The sequence below is a fragment of the Elgaria multicarinata genome, chromosome 1 (assembly GCF_023053635.1).
Source record: "Elgaria multicarinata webbii isolate HBS135686 ecotype San Diego chromosome 1, rElgMul1.1.pri, whole genome shotgun sequence".
In the NCBI taxonomy this organism is placed as follows: domain Eukaryota; kingdom Metazoa; phylum Chordata; class Lepidosauria; order Squamata; family Anguidae; genus Elgaria; species Elgaria multicarinata.
The window spans coordinates 23,432,163-23,453,015 of NC_086171.1; the positions used below are offsets into that span (position 1 = coordinate 23,432,163).

Below are 20,853 nucleotides of genomic sequence, written 5' to 3' on the forward strand. Positions count from 1 at the left end.
CTGCTGCTGGGGAAAGCGAGCGACGAGGCGGCAGAGATTCATGGCTGCGGCTGGCTCGAGAGGCCGGGCTTGAGAGAGGATCGCGGACGGGGCGGATCTCTTCGCGCCACCGGACGCAAAGCGCCGCCTCTGCTTGGAGTCCCCTCGGCTCGACCAGCAGCCCCGGAGGAGGAGGAGGAGGAGGCGGTAGAGGCAGCGGCCGTGGGTTTCGCCCGGCCCTTCCTCTCTCCCCTCCCCGCGTATGAGTCAGGTATTTCCCAGCCTGCCGGCAGCGGCGACTGTGTGCAGCCGAGGCCGGAGCTGCCTCAAGTCTCCCCTGCGAGCTCCATGGAGAAGGCAGCGGCCGCGGCGCAGAGCAGCGGCGGCGACGCGGTCTCGGCGGCAAACAGCGGCAGCAACAGCAGCAGCCGGAGTAGCAGCCGACCCACTTCGGCCGGTTCGTCGCCTTGCTCCTCCGCCAGTCGGGGGCTCTCGGGTCGGCAAGGAGGAGGAGGAGCGGAGTCGGCAGCAGCAGCAGCAGCAGCGGGGAGGCCGGATGGAGGCGGCGGCGGCGGCAGCAGCAGCAGCCCCAGCTCGGCCGCGGCCAGTCCGGGCGGGAGCAGCGGCGGCGTGGCGGGGCTGGCGGCGGGCAGGAGGACGGAGCCGGTGCTCGAGGGGTCCCTGAGCAAATACACCAACCTCCTCCAAGGCTGGCAAAGCAGGTATTGAGGTGTTTGGCTTTTTGTGCCGCGGAAACCCTTGTTCTGCCCCACTCTGGCGTTGAGGGGAAAGGACGTGGGATCCCCCCTCCCAACTCTCTTCCTCGAGTCCAGCTAACGAGATTGGGGCGCGCCACCTTCGCGCCTTTTCTTTTCTTTTCTTTTCTTTTCGCAACGAACGCTTCCTTTCATCGCTTCCCACCCGAAAGGTTGTGGGACCCTTTCCTCAGTTGCCACACCCATTCCTGCCACATTAGGGATTTAGCACGTCCTCTCCCCTCCACGCCCCCCTTTGCCCGCCCTTCTCTCTAACAGGGGCGTTGCGTTCTCGAACAAGCATCTTCTTCCCTCACTGTCTTGTAGGTGGAAAGTCTGTAGAACTTTCTTTCTTTCTTCAACCGGTTCCCTGAGTAACTCCGAGGGAGCCTCGGCACTTTTTAGTGAAAGGCATTTCGCACTCCTGGCTGCTTGTTAAGGTTCCAAGCCATGTTACTTCCAGAAAGAGATCATATTCCTTCAGTTGTGAACCACATAACTCACCTCCCCTTCTCCACAACTGCCGTTCAGTGCTTTACAATGCCTTCTACATTCCTAATATGTTACAATGCTTTCCAACCATGGTTTATTAAAAGAATTCTGAGCTTATGCAGTTTTGCATTTTAAGTTCACATATAAGGACTTTTGTTTCTGTTGAACGGATGCCCTCTTCAACTGCTACCCTCTGGGTGGCTGTTTGGAGGGGCAGCAGGGTGCTGGACTTCAGCCCCAAGGTCCAGGCTTAGGTGCACCACTGTGTGTGTATGTGGCTGCTCTTCAGTATAGTACCACCCAACTCTGGACCTGTTCACATAATGACCTGGCCAGCAAGAGCTGCTGAAGCATGTGCTTGACAGTTGTCAGTTCTTGGGAAGCTGCTCTGCTTCCTTTACCATATGTGGGAGGTTTCCATTTTCTGAGGCTTCCTGATGCATGCTGTGAGTTTAATTTTGCATGTGGCAGGAGTGCATTTGACCATCTCAACAAGGGCTGACAGTCATTGTGTGAGAGCTTTTCCCCATGGCCACTGTCTGCCCAGAACATATAATTGGCCACGTAAGTAGTCTGAAATACCTTGACTAATCAGAGCAAGTATTGAATATTTAATAACCCCACTGGCTCACTTTAATTAACCTGTCATGTTCGTATTCTGGGTTGTTTAAAAAGAATTAGAGGAAACAGTTCAAAATTCACTGATGGACAATACTTTTACTAGGATCAACCAAAACAGCACAAAACAGTGAGCAAACTTTCCAATTTTCATGAACTCTTGATCAGGCTGGATATTAAGCAAAGCAGGGAACAGGGGAGGGTTCTGAAGAACTTGGAAACCTGCTCATTATTTTCTGGCATGATAAAGATATTGCCCATTTGTGGGTTTTGAGTGGCTGTCTTTTTGGGTTTTATGAGCTTTGGAGAAAAGTGGGCTCCTACCATTGGACTGTGTGCTTAAGGGAGAAATGTTGTTTACAAAACATCTTTGAATGTAGACTGGATGATTTTGAGTTTGTGATGTTCTCTTTCACCTTTTGGTAACATAAGATTAATTCACCTGGATTAACTGCTGTTTTCTCACTCAGGTTAACTAAGGATGGAGTAGAGAGTTATGGTTTTCCTTGTGATAGGATAAGTTTATAGAATAGATAAGCAGAATTCTATCCTTTTAATAATAATAATAACAATAAATTATTTCTTACACGCCTCTCCATTCTGATCGAGGTGGGGAAGAACAGTAAATATAAAATACATAAAACTGAATTAAAACATAATATACATTGTTAAAAAACATCCTAAAAACATTCTAAAACATCATATGATTCCATAATATGGAATTGGGGAATTGCTGCTTGATTAATACAGACCAGAGAGTGTGCAGTCAGTCATTTATGTAGCAGGCAGCATTCTGTTATTTGGTTCTCATGTCCAATTACCCCATATCTTCTGGGATAATATACTGCCAGAAGGCATGTCTTAGTAGTTTCTGTAAATAGCACTTGATCTAGACTAAAGATTAGATAGTGGTAGCCAAGATCACACTAACTTAATTTTCCAGATTTATGTCCAGTCGTTATTGGATACTAATAACTGTTTTTTAAAGTCGTGAAATATCTGCCCTCCACACAACATGATAACCAGTGGTGGTTCAAAAAGTCAACTCTGCACAGCATTGGTTATTTGCATTGGTTATTTTTATTTATTTATTATTATTTATTTACAATATTTATATACTGCTCCCCATTGAAAATTTTGGAGCGGTGTACAAGATAAAATAAAATTAAAACAGAATAAAACAATTTAAAATAGATTTTAAAAGAAGCAAAAGGTACAGTAAACCGTGACTAGTCATTAAGGAAAGGCTTCCTGGAATAATGATTTTTTCAGGAGTCGCGGAAAGGAATACAAAGTTGGCGTCTGCCTGACCTCTAGAGGCAGTATTGAGTATTTTTGCCAAATAACCAACCATTGGTTAAAAAACTCCCTCCACACAACATGATAACCCATGGTGAATTAAATAACTAATATTGAGTATTTAAACCACCATTGGTTATTGTGTTGTCTGAACCTAGTCCGTCTGTTTTTAGACCTTTGCACTGCTGCTAGCTTTTATCTAGTCTCTTAATTGGCTTTATTCTGTTTAAAACTTAGGTTTTAAAATTGGGCTTGTTCAGACATAATGCTAAGCCAGGTGGTTAGTATTTTTGAGTGAACCATAGTGGCTTAGCGTGTCATGTGGGGGAAGGGAAAACCCTTACAACGATGTCTGCTTTAACAGCCCTGGAGAACCACCCTTTGCAGTGGGGTTAAGGGCCTCTGGGGTGGCTTACCATGTCATCTGTTAAAAATGACCATTCTGTTTAAAAAAAAAAGAAAAAAAGGCCATCTTTATGGCGATCATAGAGATGGCCACGTAGAGCAGCTGCAACTTCCAGTGATGCTCTAGCAATCGTGGACTTTCTCTATGGTCAAAATTGCTCTGCGTTGGCTACAGTATCTGTTGCGACTCGATTCCTGGTGGCATACTTAGCTGCAGCAGTGGAAGGATGGTGGGTTAACCACAGCACAGGGAGAGGTAAGGGAACCACATGGTGCTGTGTGGTTCCTTTGTCATGATGGGTGCATGTGCCATGGTTTCATTAACTTTCCACTCCGTAGTTTCCCTAGCCACCCTCTTCCTGTGTGCATGTGAACACGCCCATTATGTTTTACTATGTTATTGTATTCTGTGATTTTAGGTTCATTTTGTGAACTCGCCAGAGGGTATAGAAATGCAGTAAATAAATAAATAAAAATTGTGTTACAATAAATGACTGTTGTTGTTCACAGTTTTTCCAACAGATAATACCTCCATGGAAAGAAGGAAAGGTGTTTTAAATGTCTTATAGCATGATTGTATAAATGTGTACTCAGAAGTCCCAGTGAACTCAATGGGCTTATTCCCCACTTTTTCTTTACCCATTTCTGTTGCATAAATACTATTGACTACTTTTGTGTCTGTGCTGCCTAGGCATGTGGGTCTAAAATCTTGTTCCATTTTATACTCACTGGGTGAGCGGAAAAAAAGTTGTCTCTTTCATACAAAAATCTTTGGGCATTGACAATATTGATTATTTTGGTTTACATAGCTTTCAGATACATTATGAGCAATTTGACCTCTGCAAAGTCACTCTGACTTTAGTAAGCTTGCAGGTGGAGACAGCAACTGTGAGGAATATCTGTATGTGTCATGTTTATGCAGCCGTCTGTCGGCGAAGGTAATACTGATTGCTGCTCTCTTGCTTATCAGAGCTAAACTTTTGTTTTACTAAGATAATTCTGTAGAATAGAACAATGTTGTACTTTCCATTTTTCTTCTTTTACAGTCCAACTTAAATAACTGGTTAAAACAGTTAAATTGGCAGTGGTGTTTACTTGTTTCAGGGGTAACCTTTTATCATCCCTGTCCAGCATTTTGCTGGAGATACACCTTGGCTGAGTTCGGACGATACACTAATCAACTGGGTGGTGGTAATAGGAACAGAATGGGAAACAACCATTGATTAGTGTGTCCTCCGAACTCAGCCAATAAGAAAAAGAGTTCTGGGAGTTCTGACCCCATTCCACCTCTGACCTGCTAACAAGACTTCTTATTTCTACTGCATTCCTGTTTGTTTCTTGGAATGTCAGCTTGCAAGGAGGGCAAGGCAATTCCTTTGGGGGAATGGATTTGACCCAGCAGTTTCCATTTACTTGTCTTTATTCCACATGGTCAAATTTTCTTCACCAGCAATTTGAATTTTTGTAGTCAATGTCACCACCTTGCTGCAGACAGTGGTGGAAGAAAAGTATTCTACAGAACCTTCATTATCGTCTTAAACATAATTATTTTGAAATGCTTAGAACCATTGGACTTCAAAATAAATGTATGTTTTCTTCTCTAATTTTACAATTTCCTTTTTGATACAGATGCTATTCTTAACACAATATTTTAAGTGTGGAAATACCATAGTTTTATGTATTGAGATTTTGATATCTGCTCTACTATTTTCAATTCTTTTCCCTGCTAGTTTAGAAATTAACATGGAGCCAATTCTTTTGATTTGCTTTCTACTATGAATTTGTGATATCTTTGGTAGGTAGGTATAGGTTTGGATTTTTTAGATATCATTAGTATATATGTGAAGTTAGATGACTTGTTATCTAGCCTGCATAGCATTGCTGCTACTTTGCATCATCTGATCTGCCATTTTGTTGCTGACTCACCAAGTTTGAAGAGATTAGTGGAGCTATTGCATCTTGAGTTTTCACTATCCTGAATACTTTGGTGTTCTCTACAAACATTACTTCACTCTGAATAAATTCAGCTGCACTATTCTGAATACTGGTCTTTATTTACTTGTCCTTTGTGTAAACTGTGTTATTGTTGCTGCTGTTCAAAAATTATTTGTACACCAGATATAAGAGAAAAGCCCTTAAGGTGACTCTTACACTCTAGTTCCTGTCTGAAGCAGTTAAGGTTCTATGAGAATTTTAATACTATGACTCCTAAGTTCCTTAGGAGCCTTTTGTTTTCTGTGTCAAAAGAATTGTACAAATCCAAGTACATATTGTTCACTAGATTTTAGAAAGAGGAGCTGTTTACACAACATGCTGAACCACGTTCAGTGGTTGAGTGTGGGTTGTTTTAAACTGTAGGTTGTTTGTTGAACTGTAGGTTATCGTGTTGTCTGAATGTATGCAGGGTGGCTTATTTTCTTGAACAAGACACCTTGAGCACCCATGGTTTGTGGTTGAGTTGTTCAGGTTAGTTAAAAAGCCACCTTGGCTGCATTCAGACTACATACTAACAGGTCAACAAACAACCCACGGTTCAAAACTACCCACACTCAACCACTGAGTGTGGGTTAGCATGTTAAGCGACTAGCCCCACTGAGACAGACTTCTTTTCTCTTCTTGTGCCCTCCCCTCAGTATTTTTTACTGGCATTAATGAAGACAAGTTTGTAATAACAATAAGACTCTGAAAATCTTTTTTTGACACTTGGTTGCTGTATTTTGTTGGTTCTACATTGTACTGGTCCAGGTCTGGAGAGCATGTGGTCTACCTATAGTTTATAAGGCTTTTGTGATGCCTCTAAGTGCTTATTAGAATTCCAATTTCCTTGAAGTGTAGAGAGGGGAAGTTGCAGAAATAATTTTTTGAAATGTTTAGCATTTTCTAGTATACAGCTAAAACGGCATTTATTTCTCTTCTTCAAGGTAATTGTCCCTTGAATTACTCAGTCCACCAAGCTAGTGGAAGTGACCTGGTTTGCATATCATACTAACCTATGGTTTATTTAACCTGTAGATTGTTCAGTTCTGAGTTGTTGTGATGTGCAAACTCAGCCATGCTAACAAACCTTTTTTTAACCACAAACAACTCAGAAAGACAATCCATGGTTTGTTGTTTGGTTATGAACACTGAATTGTTTAAACCATATGTTGTTACATGTGAAACCAGAACTGTGGGTTGTTTCACTGGGCTACAGAGGTGGCAGGCAAGAGTGGTAAAAACAACCACCACCAGCTCTCTACATGCCAGTAATACAGTGCTCCAAAGGCATTTGAGATACAGGGAGGGAGCCTCTCTCTATAAATTAATGACTATTATTCTGAAGTTTTAACTTTTTGCCATGCTGCTGGAATTAAAAGAGCTGGATAGAATACCTACTTTTGTTAGGACTGCCAGCCAGGTATGCAAAAATTGAATGCAGGGGAAAAAACTTACATTTAAATTTAAGTAGGATTTCCTTTAGTGATATGACTAAAATTGCTATTGTAATGTTATACCACACAAGTGTGAAATTATACTTACACTAAAATACATTCTGATTTATGCTCTTGGTTTTTTTTGTCTAAACATACATAGAATTGCACCCTTAGTCTTAATTACCAATACCAATTCACTAATAATGGAGGAAAGAGTTAAATTATGAAGAGGAGGTGAAGAATCTGGAGTAGCCTGATTTTTTTTTTGCCTTACCCTTGTGTGAAGGGTTAGTAAAAAAAATACTATCCATGCTTCCTCATGTCTGTGGTATATAGCGTGAGCTAGTATAATTGTTCTAGAGAGTATATTTCTACAGAACTGATGAACTGTCTTAATGTCTCTGGATGTGTGTGGGCAAGTTTGTATGTTCAGCAGGCACTGAAGAGATTTACTAGATATCTTCACGTACAGGATTTGCTTTTCTTCAGTTGAGGTTTCCCCCCTCTCTTTTTGTTGTGAATGATAACAAAACAGAACAAAAATAAATTGTGAAAAAGAAAAACAAAGAAACATTACATATATAGGAATATCATCATTTCCCCCCCCCATCAGTTATACCGTTCATTAAAAAAAGAAAGGAGCGGGGAGAGTTACTCATAGGTTTCAAGAAAAGTAGACCAAATATCCATGTACTTATCCACTCACAAGTTGAGCCTATATAACACCCAGTCAAATGTTGATAGCGTTGTTAAGTCCTCAATCCATTGCATTATGGGAGGTGAGCATTTATCCTTCCAATGTGATAATACAAGTCTTTTAGCTGTCATAAGGGCTCTGAAAATCCATTTGCATTGATCATATGTTAACTTCCAAGAAGCCAGTAGGTAGTTTAGGAGGATATACACATTGCTCCATATTAAAGATCATTTCAGTACAATTTTTTTCCCTTATTATAACTTCCTCCCCAAAGTGGGCAACTACTGGGCGTTGCCAAAACATGAATTAAAGGAGCATTAGGTGCATTACATCTCCAGCAATTGTGTAAGTTAGACCGAGCCTTACTACAAAGGTGTTGTGGAGTCCAATAAACCCCAAACAAGGTTTTTTGTTGAATGAGACATAGCCTAAGATCCATAGAAGCTTCAGATACAGATGCTAGGGCAACAATCCATTGATTAGGCAAAATAGGACACTCCAATTCTATTCCAATCCTGTCTTAAACCATGGGTATCATATTTATTTACTACCACTAAATGCTTTATATATGGGTTGTGGGTTGATGTGTCAGTTCAGCTGCTATAGATGTTTCTAACAATAATGGAGGCTCTGAAGCTGTGAAAGCAGCCAGACCAGTTGAGTTAGATTTAAGTACAGTAATACTTGAGTTAGATTTAAGTAGAGTAATGCTTGAGTTAGATTTGTAATGCTTGTTGTCAGGCTAACATGGCTGGAAATTAAAACATAATAGTGTTACTGACAATTTTTTTTAAAAAAATGTAACTATTTAATAATAGCAGAGTTTGCTACACATCAGTAAGAGGCTGAGAAATTGGCTTACAAACTTAATTATTAGGTCCTTTTCTCAGAGATTTTGATTCCAGAGATTCTTGGCTCAACCCCAACTATTTACAGCTTATTTCCTATTCTCAAAAGAGAACAGCTTCATATGTTAGGAGATTAAATTAATATCTGTGAGGTGCTTGGATATTAAGGTGTTAAATCCTGGAGATAAATCCAACTTAAACCTAGCTCATATGCTGTGCCTGCTACAGGACAGACCAAAAAAGCAGTGTTTATGCCAAGTCAGCAAAACAATCATTTTGTGAAAAGTGGCAAATGAATAATTGAACATAATAAGCAACCTCAAATGGAAAGTGGATGCATTTTTATCCCAGGTGCTGGTACGCAGAGGCAAACATGCTGGTTTGTAGGACATAATCTTTGCATCCTCTTAGCCTCCTATTCCTTTATTTATTCCTTCATACATACAGCACTATCAATATGCATGGTGCCTTTGTAGAATTCAGTAGGTACAAAATAGGCAGCAGATCCCTGCCCAAGGAACTTAGTGGCTGTGTTCAGACACTAGTATAACCCACACTCAAGGGTTGAGTATGGGTTGAACCATGGATTGTCATTGACTCATGGGTTGTTGTTGAAACATGGGTTATCGTGTTGTCCCAGCCGTGGTAACAAACCATGGTTTGATAATCATGAACAACCTACTCTTCACAACCCAACAGCAAACCATGAGTTGTTCGTGGTATTTATTTATTTATTACATTTTTATACCGCCCAATAGCTGAAGCGCTCTGGGCGGTTCACAAAAATTAAAACCATCATAAAACAACCAACAAGTAAAAACACAAATACAAAATACAATATAAAAAGCACAACCAGGATAAAACAACGCAGCAAAATTGATATAAGGTTAAAATACAGAGTTAAAACAGTATAATTTAAATTTAAGTTAAAATTAAGTGTTAAAATACTGAGTGAATGAAAAGGTCTTCAGCTGGCGACGAAAGGAGTACAGTGTAGGCGCCAGGCGGACCTCTCTGGGGAGCTCGTTCCACAACTGGGGTACTCCTCCTAGTAGCCACCTGCCTCACTTCCTTTGGCAGGGGCTCACGGAGAAGGGCCCCTGTAGATGATCTTAAGGTCCGGGTAGGTACATATGGGAGGAGGCGTTCCTTCAAATAACCTGGCCCCAAACCGTTTAGGGCTTTAAATGTCAATACCAGCACTTTGAATCGGGCCCGGACCTGGACTGGCAGCCAATGAAGTTGTAAAAGGACTGGCGTAATGTGATCTCGCCAGCCAGTCCCTGTTAGTAAACGGGCTGCCCTGTTTTGTACCAGCTGAATCTTCCGGACCGTTTTCAAAGGCAGCCCCATGTATAACGCATTGCAGTAATCCAAACGAGAGGTTATCAGAGCATGGATAACTGTAGCTAGGCTATCACTGTCCAGATAAGGGCACAGTTGGTATATCAGCCTAAGCTGATAAAAGGTGCTAAACAAACCAAGGTTGTTAGCATGGCTGGGTTTAGACAACGCAATAAACCATGTTCAAGGAAGACTTGGGCCAAGTCTGACCAATCACAAGTTAGAGCAAATTTTAGAGCCTTTGCTGCGGCAGTGATGGTGAAGCAATCTGACTTCCTCACTGCCTTTTACATCAGCTCAGTGCTGGCCAGCAGAGCTGTTCTATGAAGGTATTGTTATATCTGAATCCCAAGGGTGGAGTGGAGGAACCTATATTGGCCAGCTGCAATGATTTTGCTAAACATTCTGCCAATAAAACTGCTTGCATCTGCTCCACCTTGGAGTCCACATTTAGAGCAGGATTCAGGGATATACCCATTGCATCTGCATCTGTTTGTCCTATTTTGGTGGATAGCTTCCAGCTCATGGAACCAGAAAATGCAGACAGGTTGTTTGGAGACTTGAGGCCATCCATATACTTGCTTGAGCCTTTTCCATTATGGCTTGTGTGGGGCCCAGGAGAGGCTTAGCCCCTGATGGTGGCAGTTGTGTCCACCTTCCTTTTCCCATCTGATTTGAAAGAAGCCACAATTAGACTTCTGTTGGAGGGGGGCGGGAATCATAATTAGAACCCACAGTTATGGATTACTTGAGTGAGTAGTGGTGGCTTAACTCTGGGCTCTTTTGGATGATACTGATTACTTGAATTCTCTCCAATTTGAATTCAGGATGGCTTTGTAATTAAAATGGCTTTAGTCACCCTGGTGGACAATCTACCCTGGGAATTGGACAGTGGAAGTATGTAATTGTTCTACTGGACCTCTCGGCAGCTTTCAGTACCATCATCCATGGTATCAGTCTGGACAATCTTTTGTTTTGAGTATTGTTCTGTGGTGGCTCCAGTCTTACCTGGCAGGTGGATCCCAGAAGGTGGTGATGGGGGGTGTTGTACATCCCAATGCAGGGTTTTATGAATGGTTCTGCATAGATGAGCAATCTATGTGAAATTGCTGGTGGAGGGTGGCTGGTTGTTTGGAGTTGGGTGTCATCAATATGCAGAAAATGTCCAACTTTTTCTCTTCTAATGCCAAGGAAGCTGTGGGAGTCCTGAACCATTGTTTGGGTGTAGTGATAGTTGGAAGTACTTCTGGGAAGTAGGAAAGCTGCTCTGGACTTGGGAGATACAGTCTGTTCTGCATGGGGTTTCATTCCCCTTGAAGGATTAGGTCTGCAGTTTGGGAGCCCTCCTTGAGGCCCAAGTGGCAGCAATAACCAGGAGTGCCTTTGGTTATATTTGGCTTGTGCACCAGTGGTGCCTTTTCCTGGATCACTTGGCCACTGTCACTCATGCCCTGAACACATTCAGTTTGGATTTCTGCAATGTGCTTTACATAGGGTCTTGAGAAAACTCTAGCTGGTGCAAATACAGTGGCCAGAGTGGTTCCTGATTATTGCTTCTCAGAACATTAGTAGTTCTTTTATTTGCATTGGCTTCCAATTCATTTCCATGCATAATTCATGGTGCTAGATATTGCCTATAAAGTCCTGAGTAGCTTGGGACTAGGTTGTCTGAAGGACCTCCTCTTCCAACATGAAACTTCTTGTGCAATATTCAATATCTGAGGTCCTGTTCTGTATTTCACCATCTTTGGAGGTGCAGATGGTGGGGATATAGAGAGTGGGCCGGCTTGATGGGGCATCCAGACTGTGGAACTCCTTCCCGAAATTCATGTTGTTGACCCCCTCTCTTATGAGTTTTCGGAGGGCAACAGAGACTCTTTTATTCTGTCATAATTTTAAAACCTCCTGCTGTGGCAAGGCAATTTTTAACTGTCTCAGCTGAGTTATGCCTTTTTGCGCCACTGGGTTTTTGTTTAATGATTTAATTGATATACTGCATCTTACAGTGTTTTTAATCTGGAAGGTGCCTTGGGGGCTGAAAAGTGGGGTGGTAATCTTGTAAAATAAAAGCAAACAACAGGTTCCTAGAAGCGAGGAAAGTTCGTAAAATTGAAACTAAGATAATGACAGCACCTGCATTCAATTTTCCCCATTACCCAAGTTTAATATCCTTACTTTTGCTTGACTCTGGTTCCTACCATGGTGCTTCTGCTTCCTCAGTCAGACCTTATTTAGCATCTTAATGTATGGATGTGCTGGTCGTTGACTATAATTCAATGTGCTAGTGTTGAATCAGGGCAATTAGTGTAGTATTCTTCATTTCATTTAGCACAATAATTGAGAGCCAAGGACTTGTTTGTTTATTATATGGTTTATAGAAAGATAATATGGCTCCGAGTTGGCCTTGGTTTTTAATTTTGCAATTAGAAACGGTGACTATTATGATTAAATCAGGCTATGACATTAGATAAGTGTGGGAGGTGTCACAGATGGCTTCCTGCTTAAATATAAAGCATCCAGCCTGGGTCTGGTCCCAACTGTGTCTCTTGTAGTGTGGGGCAGCAAAACCAGTTGGCTGGGGCTAAATATAAAGATAGTGTGAAAAGCTGGTTAGCAATCATACTTGTACATACTTTGTTGTGCAAGGGATTTGCAGTTGTTAGGTGTTTTTTTAAAAATTGTTTTTAATAGGGTCGAAATCCTTCTCCCCCAGCTAGCACACTGCTGCAGAGAAATCTGACTTTTCCAGCATAGAAATAATAATTCTTTTGATGCTAGGAAAAGCAGTGCAGCTTCTCTTATAGCTAACATTTCATTGCTGTTTGGAGTGCTGCCTGGAATGTGGTTGCACGAGTTTCATCATGAGCACCCATTGGCCACTGATGATAAACTGTTCACCCACCAGTACCATTTTTTTAAAAGTCTGACTTTAGAGGCTGAGGGCCTCCCTCCCCGCTGTACCAATCCAATGGGGGCACTTATGTAACCTTTTAACAAATATACCAGCAAAACATCAGTTAAGGTTCCCCTGCAGCAAGGGTACCCCAATATCTGTTGTGTGAGAATAGGATATTGTACTAGTATTAACCAGACTACTGTTACTTTAATGTTGTTTTTACCATTGCTCCTAACAAGATGGTTTTTTTTTTCTTGGCTTATGATTCCTTGCTTATTTGAGAGTGATAAGCCAGGAATCCCCCGTTCGGATATAATGCTAAGGTGTTCTTTGCTGGTGAGTTCCTGGTTAGTTTACCTGGTTCTGATGGCAGGATGAGCCAGGTGGGAGAGACTGTGCAGTATGTATGAGTATGACTGCTTGTTATTGATAAGCTAGAAGACCTATTACATTGAAAACAGCCCTATATCTTCATTCTTATTTGTAGTAAGTTTACACTGGTAGTCAAGGGTAACCTAAATACATAAATTAAGAACACCCAATATATGTAAGAGGCGTCATGTGACTCCATGGCTGGTCCAGACAACACAATAGTCAATGGTGGGTTAATAGTCAACTCCATGGTTGATTATTGAGGAGGTACTCCCCACACTACATGATTATAATCAACCGTGGTGGGAATTAAGACCAGCATCGATTGACACATCCCCACCTCAGTCCTCCCATCAGCCATTATGAGTTCTGCCAGCTGGACTAGAGTGGCAGCTGCCGCTTTGGTCACTCTTGCCAGGGCCCTTTGTAGTCGTTGAAAATAACCGACTGTGTGCAATGAAATAGTCAACGTTGCCTGACACGACACGATAACCAGCGTTTGTTCAAATAATCAACTCTGCACACCGTTGGTTATTTGCGTTGGTTATTTCAGCCAAATAACCAACTGTGGTGTGAAAAAGTCCCGACAGATGACATGATAACCCACCATTGATTATTTAACCCACCATTGACTATTTAACCCGCAGTTGGTTATCATGTTGTCTGAACCCAGTCCATGGCTCAGACGTTTGTTCACATTAAGATCTTACAGAAGTTGGGCATTTTTTGGAAGCAAAGTACGACTTCATTTAAGCAACTGTGCCATTTGTAGAGATGGGTATAGGGATATTTTAACCATTTAGTGTTAGTGGATTTCTTGTTCTTTCAGCAATTCTCTAACTATTTTATATCTATTCTGGTATGATAGGTAGCACAGTAACTTAAAATTATTGGATTTAATGAGTGTATTTTTTTTTTTTTTACAGAAAATAGCCTTGGGGTTATCTGTCCATGAAAGTTAATATTTTTCCTTCATAACATTGAAGATTTGCTGGTGTCTGGCAGTAATTGTTGCTGAAGGCAGAGTTTGCTAAAAAGGAGGGTGAACTGTGAAGGTCTTGGGAGGAGGGGGACACCAGTATGACCGCAATACCAAACTGTGCTGACTCAAGACAGCTTACTTAATATGTATATCCTATTTCACAATGGTAACAGTAGACATAACAGCATTTTAAGTGCCAAAAATATTGGTAGTTCACTCAAAATGTGCATCTTTCTGGCAATTTACATTTTAAAATATTACTACTAGAACTTAGGCTGTGCATGTATTTTATTAAGCAACAAGTCAGTTAAGGTAGTATTGTGTAATGCAAAGCAAACTGTAGCACCTTGTCAAACATAATGTCAGGAAAACATTTTCTGCTAGTTGCTTCATTAATATTTTTTTAAAGTGTTAACAAGTCTGTCATGAACAGTGTGGGACCTGTGATCTTCTATCTTAGACTTTGAGTCTGTTTTTGCATATTTTATTTCAAAGGCCAAAGTTCAGGAACAAAGAATGTATACAGGTTTGGTAATCAGTAATGTTCTTGCACAGGCAAAAACACATGATGTTCAGTGCTATCGGCTGCTTCTGCCACTATTATACATCATTTAAATAGCCCAATACTTGCAAAGTGGCTTGCTTGTGTTTGTCCTGTTATATGAGAAAGGTAACACTTCAGTTTTACATATGAGGAACTGAAATAGAGAGGTAATATGCATATTATTATTTTTTAAAAATGTATCTTCCAGCAAAATCTTGGTTTATAAGTTAATGCACAAACAAAATGTATTTGGGTCTGTTTATTTGAACCACAAAAAAGAAAGAGCATGAAACTGATTATATAGTGGTCAAAATAATATGGGCACAAAGTTTCATGCTTATGTTTAGATTATCTTTTCGCTATTGAGGTGTATGGATTAAAAGTTGCATTAATGAAGAATTCTAAAATCCTTATGATGTAATACATTTATTAGGCCAACTCACGCTTGGCGGGTTCACATGACATGACAACCCCCGAGTGGTGGCTGCATACGCAGTTTGGCGCCTCTCACTGCTGAAGTTCATCAGTGGTTGAATAACCCTGACAAATCATGGCATGTTGTCCGAACCCTATCAGAGTCTTAAAATAATATGGAAGAAGAGGAGAGTTTATGGACATTCAAATTGGCTCTGCCTGTTGATATGATGGTTTAAGGTATAAGTGCTCCTAGGACCACTGGGAACAAGAAAACAAACAAAAAATTAGCAGATAATAGCAGAAGGTCCTGGGCTCAGTCCCTAGCCTCTCCAGGTAAAGAGATCAGGTAGCAGGTAATGTGAAAATCTGCCTCAGAACACAGACGGCGACTGTCAGTAGGCTAGACAGAGAACAGGTTTGCATGGTGTAAGACTGCTTCTTATGGTCTTACTATGCTTCAATTTGAAGAGGCATTGGTGAAGATGATCACCACCATCTGCCTCCTTACCAACACTTTGGCCTACATTCAGACAACATGATAGTCAACGGTGGGGTAATAATCAACTTGACAGTTATTTATCTAGGGAGTACTCCCCACATAAAATGATAATGGTCAACCATCGATCAACGTTGAGTTGATTATGTACATGCTGAGTTGACTCACTCATCCCCTGCCTTCTCTCCTCTCAGTACTCCTGCTAGTATGTCATCAGACATTGCTGCTGAAAAATCTATTTTGCCATTTGGACTAGAGTGGCAGCTGCCACTTTTGACCGCTCTTTCCTTGAGACTCGGTGGCCGAGGAAATAACCAATGGTGCCTTCCACTCAACACGATAACCAATGGTGGTTCAAATAGCCAACTCTGCACAGTGTTGGTGATTTTAGCCAAATAACCAACCATTGGTTAAAAAAAAACCTCCACACAACGCGATAACCCACGGTGGGTTAAATAACCAACTGTCGTCTACTTAAACCACCATTGGTTTTCATATTGTCTAAACCCAGTCACTGTCAATGAAAGAGGAGAATATAGAATGCAGTGATAATGAACAAGATCACAGCTTACAATTATCTACTGCTGAGGTTCCCACAGGTGCCCATGAGCACCAGTGTGCATGTGTACACTTCACTTGGCTCCTGCTACATCCCAACCCTTCCTGATTTTTCAAAGATTTTTTTTTAACTGGGAAGCTGCAAAGTGAAGTGCCAGTCATCAGTGCCATCTTTGTTTCTAAGAATGCCTCTGGGCCTCACTTGCAACCCAGAGGAATTCTTAGGAAATAAAAATGGTGGGTGGCTGCAGCCCAGTGCTTTATCTTGGATCATAGCTAAACCGGGCGATCTCGCCCTCCCCTTTGGGCTCACTTTTTCCGCGGTCCCGGGCTGACCCCAAGACTGTGGAACGTGTGGCCCGTTGGCGCGGAGCCAGGAGCTGCGCCCATAGGGGGTAGGGTGGGGGGAGCGGGAAAAGTAATTAAAATTTAAAAAAACCTTACCTTTAGCGCATGAGCTCTCGTGTGCTCCTTTCTCTTTAAAAAAAATGGTGGGCACAACGCCTCTCCTCCTGAGGTCGTCGCGTCTCATGTGTAAATGGAGGAGGGATCTCGCGTTAATCACAATGCGAGATCTTCCCTCCTCTGTCACGGACTATGAGGTAGGTCTAGCTAAGGCCTTGAAGCATGCCCAGCAGCCCAGAGAGTACCCCTTGGAGTGGCAGGGAGCATCTGGGGGGCTGGAGGGTGATCTTCCTATGCTGTGTGTGCGCGCACACATGGGCCTAGTGTGTGTATGTTTGTTTTTAAAATGTGTCTGCTAGCTGGTTTGTTTGTGGAGTGTGTGATTTGCCTGGGATTTTGTGTGTTTGTGTTTGGCATGTTTTGCATGTGTGGGTATGAGAGGCGTTGCTGTGTCTTATGTCTGCATATTTTTTTGCGCGTCACCTTCTCTGAAAAGTTGTTGTGCTTTGTGGGAGCATATATATGATTTGGCATTTGGGGCTCAACTCCCCCATGTTTGCTTTGTACTCAGTTATTTGTCTGTGAGCCTCCTCAGTTTGTCTTCTGTGATATGGGTGTTGGAGCAGAAAAGGGTTGGTTCAAAAGAGTGGCTTTGTTTGGGAATTCCGCATTAAACTATTATTGGGTTCGCACTACACCCTAACACACACTTAGGGGCTGTTCACACAACACACTAATATACACTCAGTGGTTGAGTGTGGGTTGTTAACGGAGTTTATTGAATTGTGGGTTATCGTGTTGTCTAAATGCAGCCAGGGTGGCTTGTTAACCATGCAGTGTAGCTTATTTTTCTTGAACAAACCTTGACAATTCATGGTTTGTTGTTAGGTTGTTCAGGGAGGTTAACAAGCCGCTCTGCATGGTTAATAAACTACCCTGTGGAAAATGTATTTGGCATCTAGTTTTGAAAAGTACAGTTAGGAGTAGAGATAAAAACATGGGGTCCAGACAAAGTTAATCGCACTTAGCTCCCTTAGAAATCAGTGAAATTACTAACTTGATTTCAGACCTGTCTCATTCATTTCAATGGTGACTAATTATGAATAACTTCCACCCCATTGTCTGATTGCTTTAGTTGGAATATTGGGAGATTAAAATATCATGAGAAATGTAGCTTCTCTGAATAAGCCTATTTGTGGTACTGGAGTTCTCATTACACTTCTACTGTATTTTTAATTGGCAGAAGAAAGGGCTGACTTGGTTTTACTTGTCACTTAATTTGGAATTTCTTACATTTAGCTCCTGACATTCTGCCTCCACCTGATTGTATTTGTGTATAAGTAGCTTCATCGATACCTGTGTAGTATCTTACAAGTTTTCAGTGTAGTCGAACTGTTTTTATTTGATGTGTGTGTTTTATTTTTATTTGAATATTCAGATCCCTTGTTATTTCAGGGATAGATTTCTACTGAGGAGAAAACGCATCAGACCTGCCATCCACCAATTGCACTGTCGTCTAGGCTCAATTCAACATGTTGGTTCTCACCTATAAAGCCCTTTACTGGCCTCGACATAAACATGCCATTTCCCATATGAATTCAACTTGCCCATCCTTTAATATTAGTAGGAGGTGACCACCTTGTGCCTTCCCTAGCTACATTTAGAAATGAAAAGTATGAAATAATTGAGCAGGATTAATTTTGTCATGATTGATGGCACTATAGGGAGATAATGTAATATATTTCAGTAACTGATTGTGTTATTGAAGAACTTTCTATTTTTCAATCTGTTTCTAAGAGTTATTGAACAATTGTAGATGTGGAACCTGGAGACAAGAGAACAAATGGGTACTACGTATGCAGGAAATGGTTTCGGTATCCCCCCCTCCCCTGCCCATATTAAACAGTAGCTCTGTTCCCCCAGGGTTGGAAGAAGGTGTTTCAGGTGATCAGTCAGAATCAGACTCTGAAGTAGAGGAGTCTGCACCAGAAACATGGCAGCCTACACCAGTGGGGGAGAAAGCTCTCATGGGTTCTTCACCAGCTGGGAATGAACCCTCTCCAGAGATTATCTCTTCAAGGGAAAACCACACACAGTCAGTGGGAAGCCAATATTCTTTTGAGGGGGAGATCATGGAGAGGTTAGCCGGTCCTAGACTATGCCGTAGACTCAAATGGGCAGAGCTAAAAGAAAGCAGAGAAAGTTGGTCCTGCTGGTATCCCCTCAGAAGCTGCATTACAACGAGTCTCTCTGAAATTAAGTGTCTTGCGAAAGGGCTTTCCATTCTTCTTGAAAAGAAGAATGGTTAGTTTGCATAGTTTTGCCTAAGGGAAAGTTCCTAGAGATTAGACTCTCTTCAGGTGGGAAGAGATGTTTATTGCTTGTTATTGTCTCCCAAGAAGGCGGGAGGTTTTTGAGAAATACAACATTCAAGTTCTGCATAGCGAATTAGATTAAATACATCTTTGTGTTTCCTGTTTGTTTTTTGCATTTACAGGTACTTTATGCTGGATTTTGAGAACGGAATTCTACAATATTTTGTGAATGAACAAAGTAAAAACCAGAAGCCACGAGGGGTGTTGTCTTTAGCTGGGGCTGTAGTTTCCCTCAGTGATGAAGCTCCAAACATGTTGGTGGTGTACTCTGCTAATGGAGAAATGTATAAACTGAGAGGTAAAGTAATCTGTTCCCAATTTGTATGTGTGGGTGTGGGTGGGTTTAAGTATGCTATTTATACTTTCCTATCACTTGGATTTTCACTTAACTGTGGCAAACCGCTTAGTTAGTTTGGATGAGGTAAAATGTTATTACACTGTGAAATAGAAATCTTGAGGTTGAAATGTTCTGGGGCTGTACCAGGCAGCTTGGTTCATATTAGACCCAAATTATAAAAAAAGGAAGTTTGCTCTCTCATAATCTGAAAAGGGGTCTTCCAGTGGTAGTTTTATTTCTCAGAGCTCAGCTGGGGAAAGACCAGGAGATAGTTTTAATGGCTTAAATCCAACATTGCACAGGTAGACTTACCCTTTCTATCCTCGCAATTATGCTCCGGGGTTGGGGGATCCCCCTAAGCAGCTTTCGGGGAGTGCATGTAGGGCTTCAGAGGAGAGTGGGAAATGGTTCCAGCAGCTGTTCCCATTCCACTGGTGGATGGTCAGGTTGAATACAACCCAGTGTATCCAATGGATGGAAATAGGAGAAGGTTATACACACTGCCTCCTCTGGAATGGAACAGTCCTCTCTCTTCTTCCCCCTACTTCCAGCATAGAATGAAAAATCAAAAAAGAGCCCTGCTATTCCTTTTTTAAAGGAAATACTTATTGTTATATCAGTGACTGAAGATTAAGTCCTTGAAATAAAATGAGCCTTTGAAATAGATTCAGATTTCTTCAAGGATTAATTTAGTGTACTGTAATGGGGCTGGGAATGTCACTAATATTTCTTGTTCTATAGAAGAGTTCTTTGGTTAATCCAAGATAATGTATGGCAGTTCTGCATGATTGTTCATTATGATGCTCAGTAACCAATCTGCGGACTATGATAAAAACCAGATGCTTTTAAAATGGTTGTCATCAAGTAACAAGCTTGTGTAGGGGAAAACACATGTAGGTTTTCTTCCTCTCTTAATTTTTACAGCAAAAACAAAACAGCGCTTACATTTCAAAAGTAATTGCAATGTATCCTAGTCTAGCCTTCCTGAACCTGATATCCTCCAGATGTGTCATCCCCAGCCATTATAGCCATGGAAGTTGTAGTCCACACATCTGGGGGACATGAGATTGGGGAAGGCTATCCTAGCCAACTAACATATTAATAACAAACACTGCACTACAGATGATGTATTAAAATACTGTTCTAGCTTAATGTTGTTCATAAAGTCATATTAGTACATTGACTTTATATAGATTCATTTTTGTTTTAAGGACTCCCTACTGAGGTTAGATTTAAGGACTCCCTACTGAGGTTAAAATTAAATCTTTCAGAGTATACCCCTAGAAAGTCTGTTGATTTAACTAAGTGCCAGTTTAGGCAATTATCAGAATCATGTAATAGGTTTCGATGAACTGTACCATTTCTTTTCTTGTTGTAGATACGTTAGCTTCTACATGGAAAAACAACTCCCTGCACATACTGGTTGATCATAGGAAAAAACCATAACATCATGTGTTAGATATTTGCTAAGATGCATCAAATTAAAAATATAAGAATTCTCAAAATACCTGACATCAGGAAGTCAGTTTAATGTGGAGAGCTTGGGATCAGGCAGTCTTCATAACAGCAAAATGTGTTAATTTTTTTTTTTTAAAGAATAAATTAAATTACCTATTATTTG

At 41.3% G+C, this 20,853-nt stretch overlaps 1 protein-coding gene across 2 annotated transcripts in view; it reads left to right on the forward strand.

Annotated features, from left to right (window-relative positions):
* Positions 1-241: 241 nt before the first annotated feature.
* Positions 242-20,853, forward strand: part of OSBPL10 (oxysterol binding protein like 10) — an 86,183-nt gene continuing 65,571 nt past the window's right edge. For both annotated transcript variants that reach the window (XM_063124975.1, XM_063124986.1), the window contains exons 1-2: positions 242-701; positions 19,018-19,193. In XM_063124975.1, the coding sequence (XP_062981045.1) occupies positions 328-701; positions 19,018-19,193 (550 nt within the window). In that variant the 5' untranslated portion in view covers positions 242-327. The remainder of the gene's footprint in view (positions 702-19,017; positions 19,194-20,853) is intronic.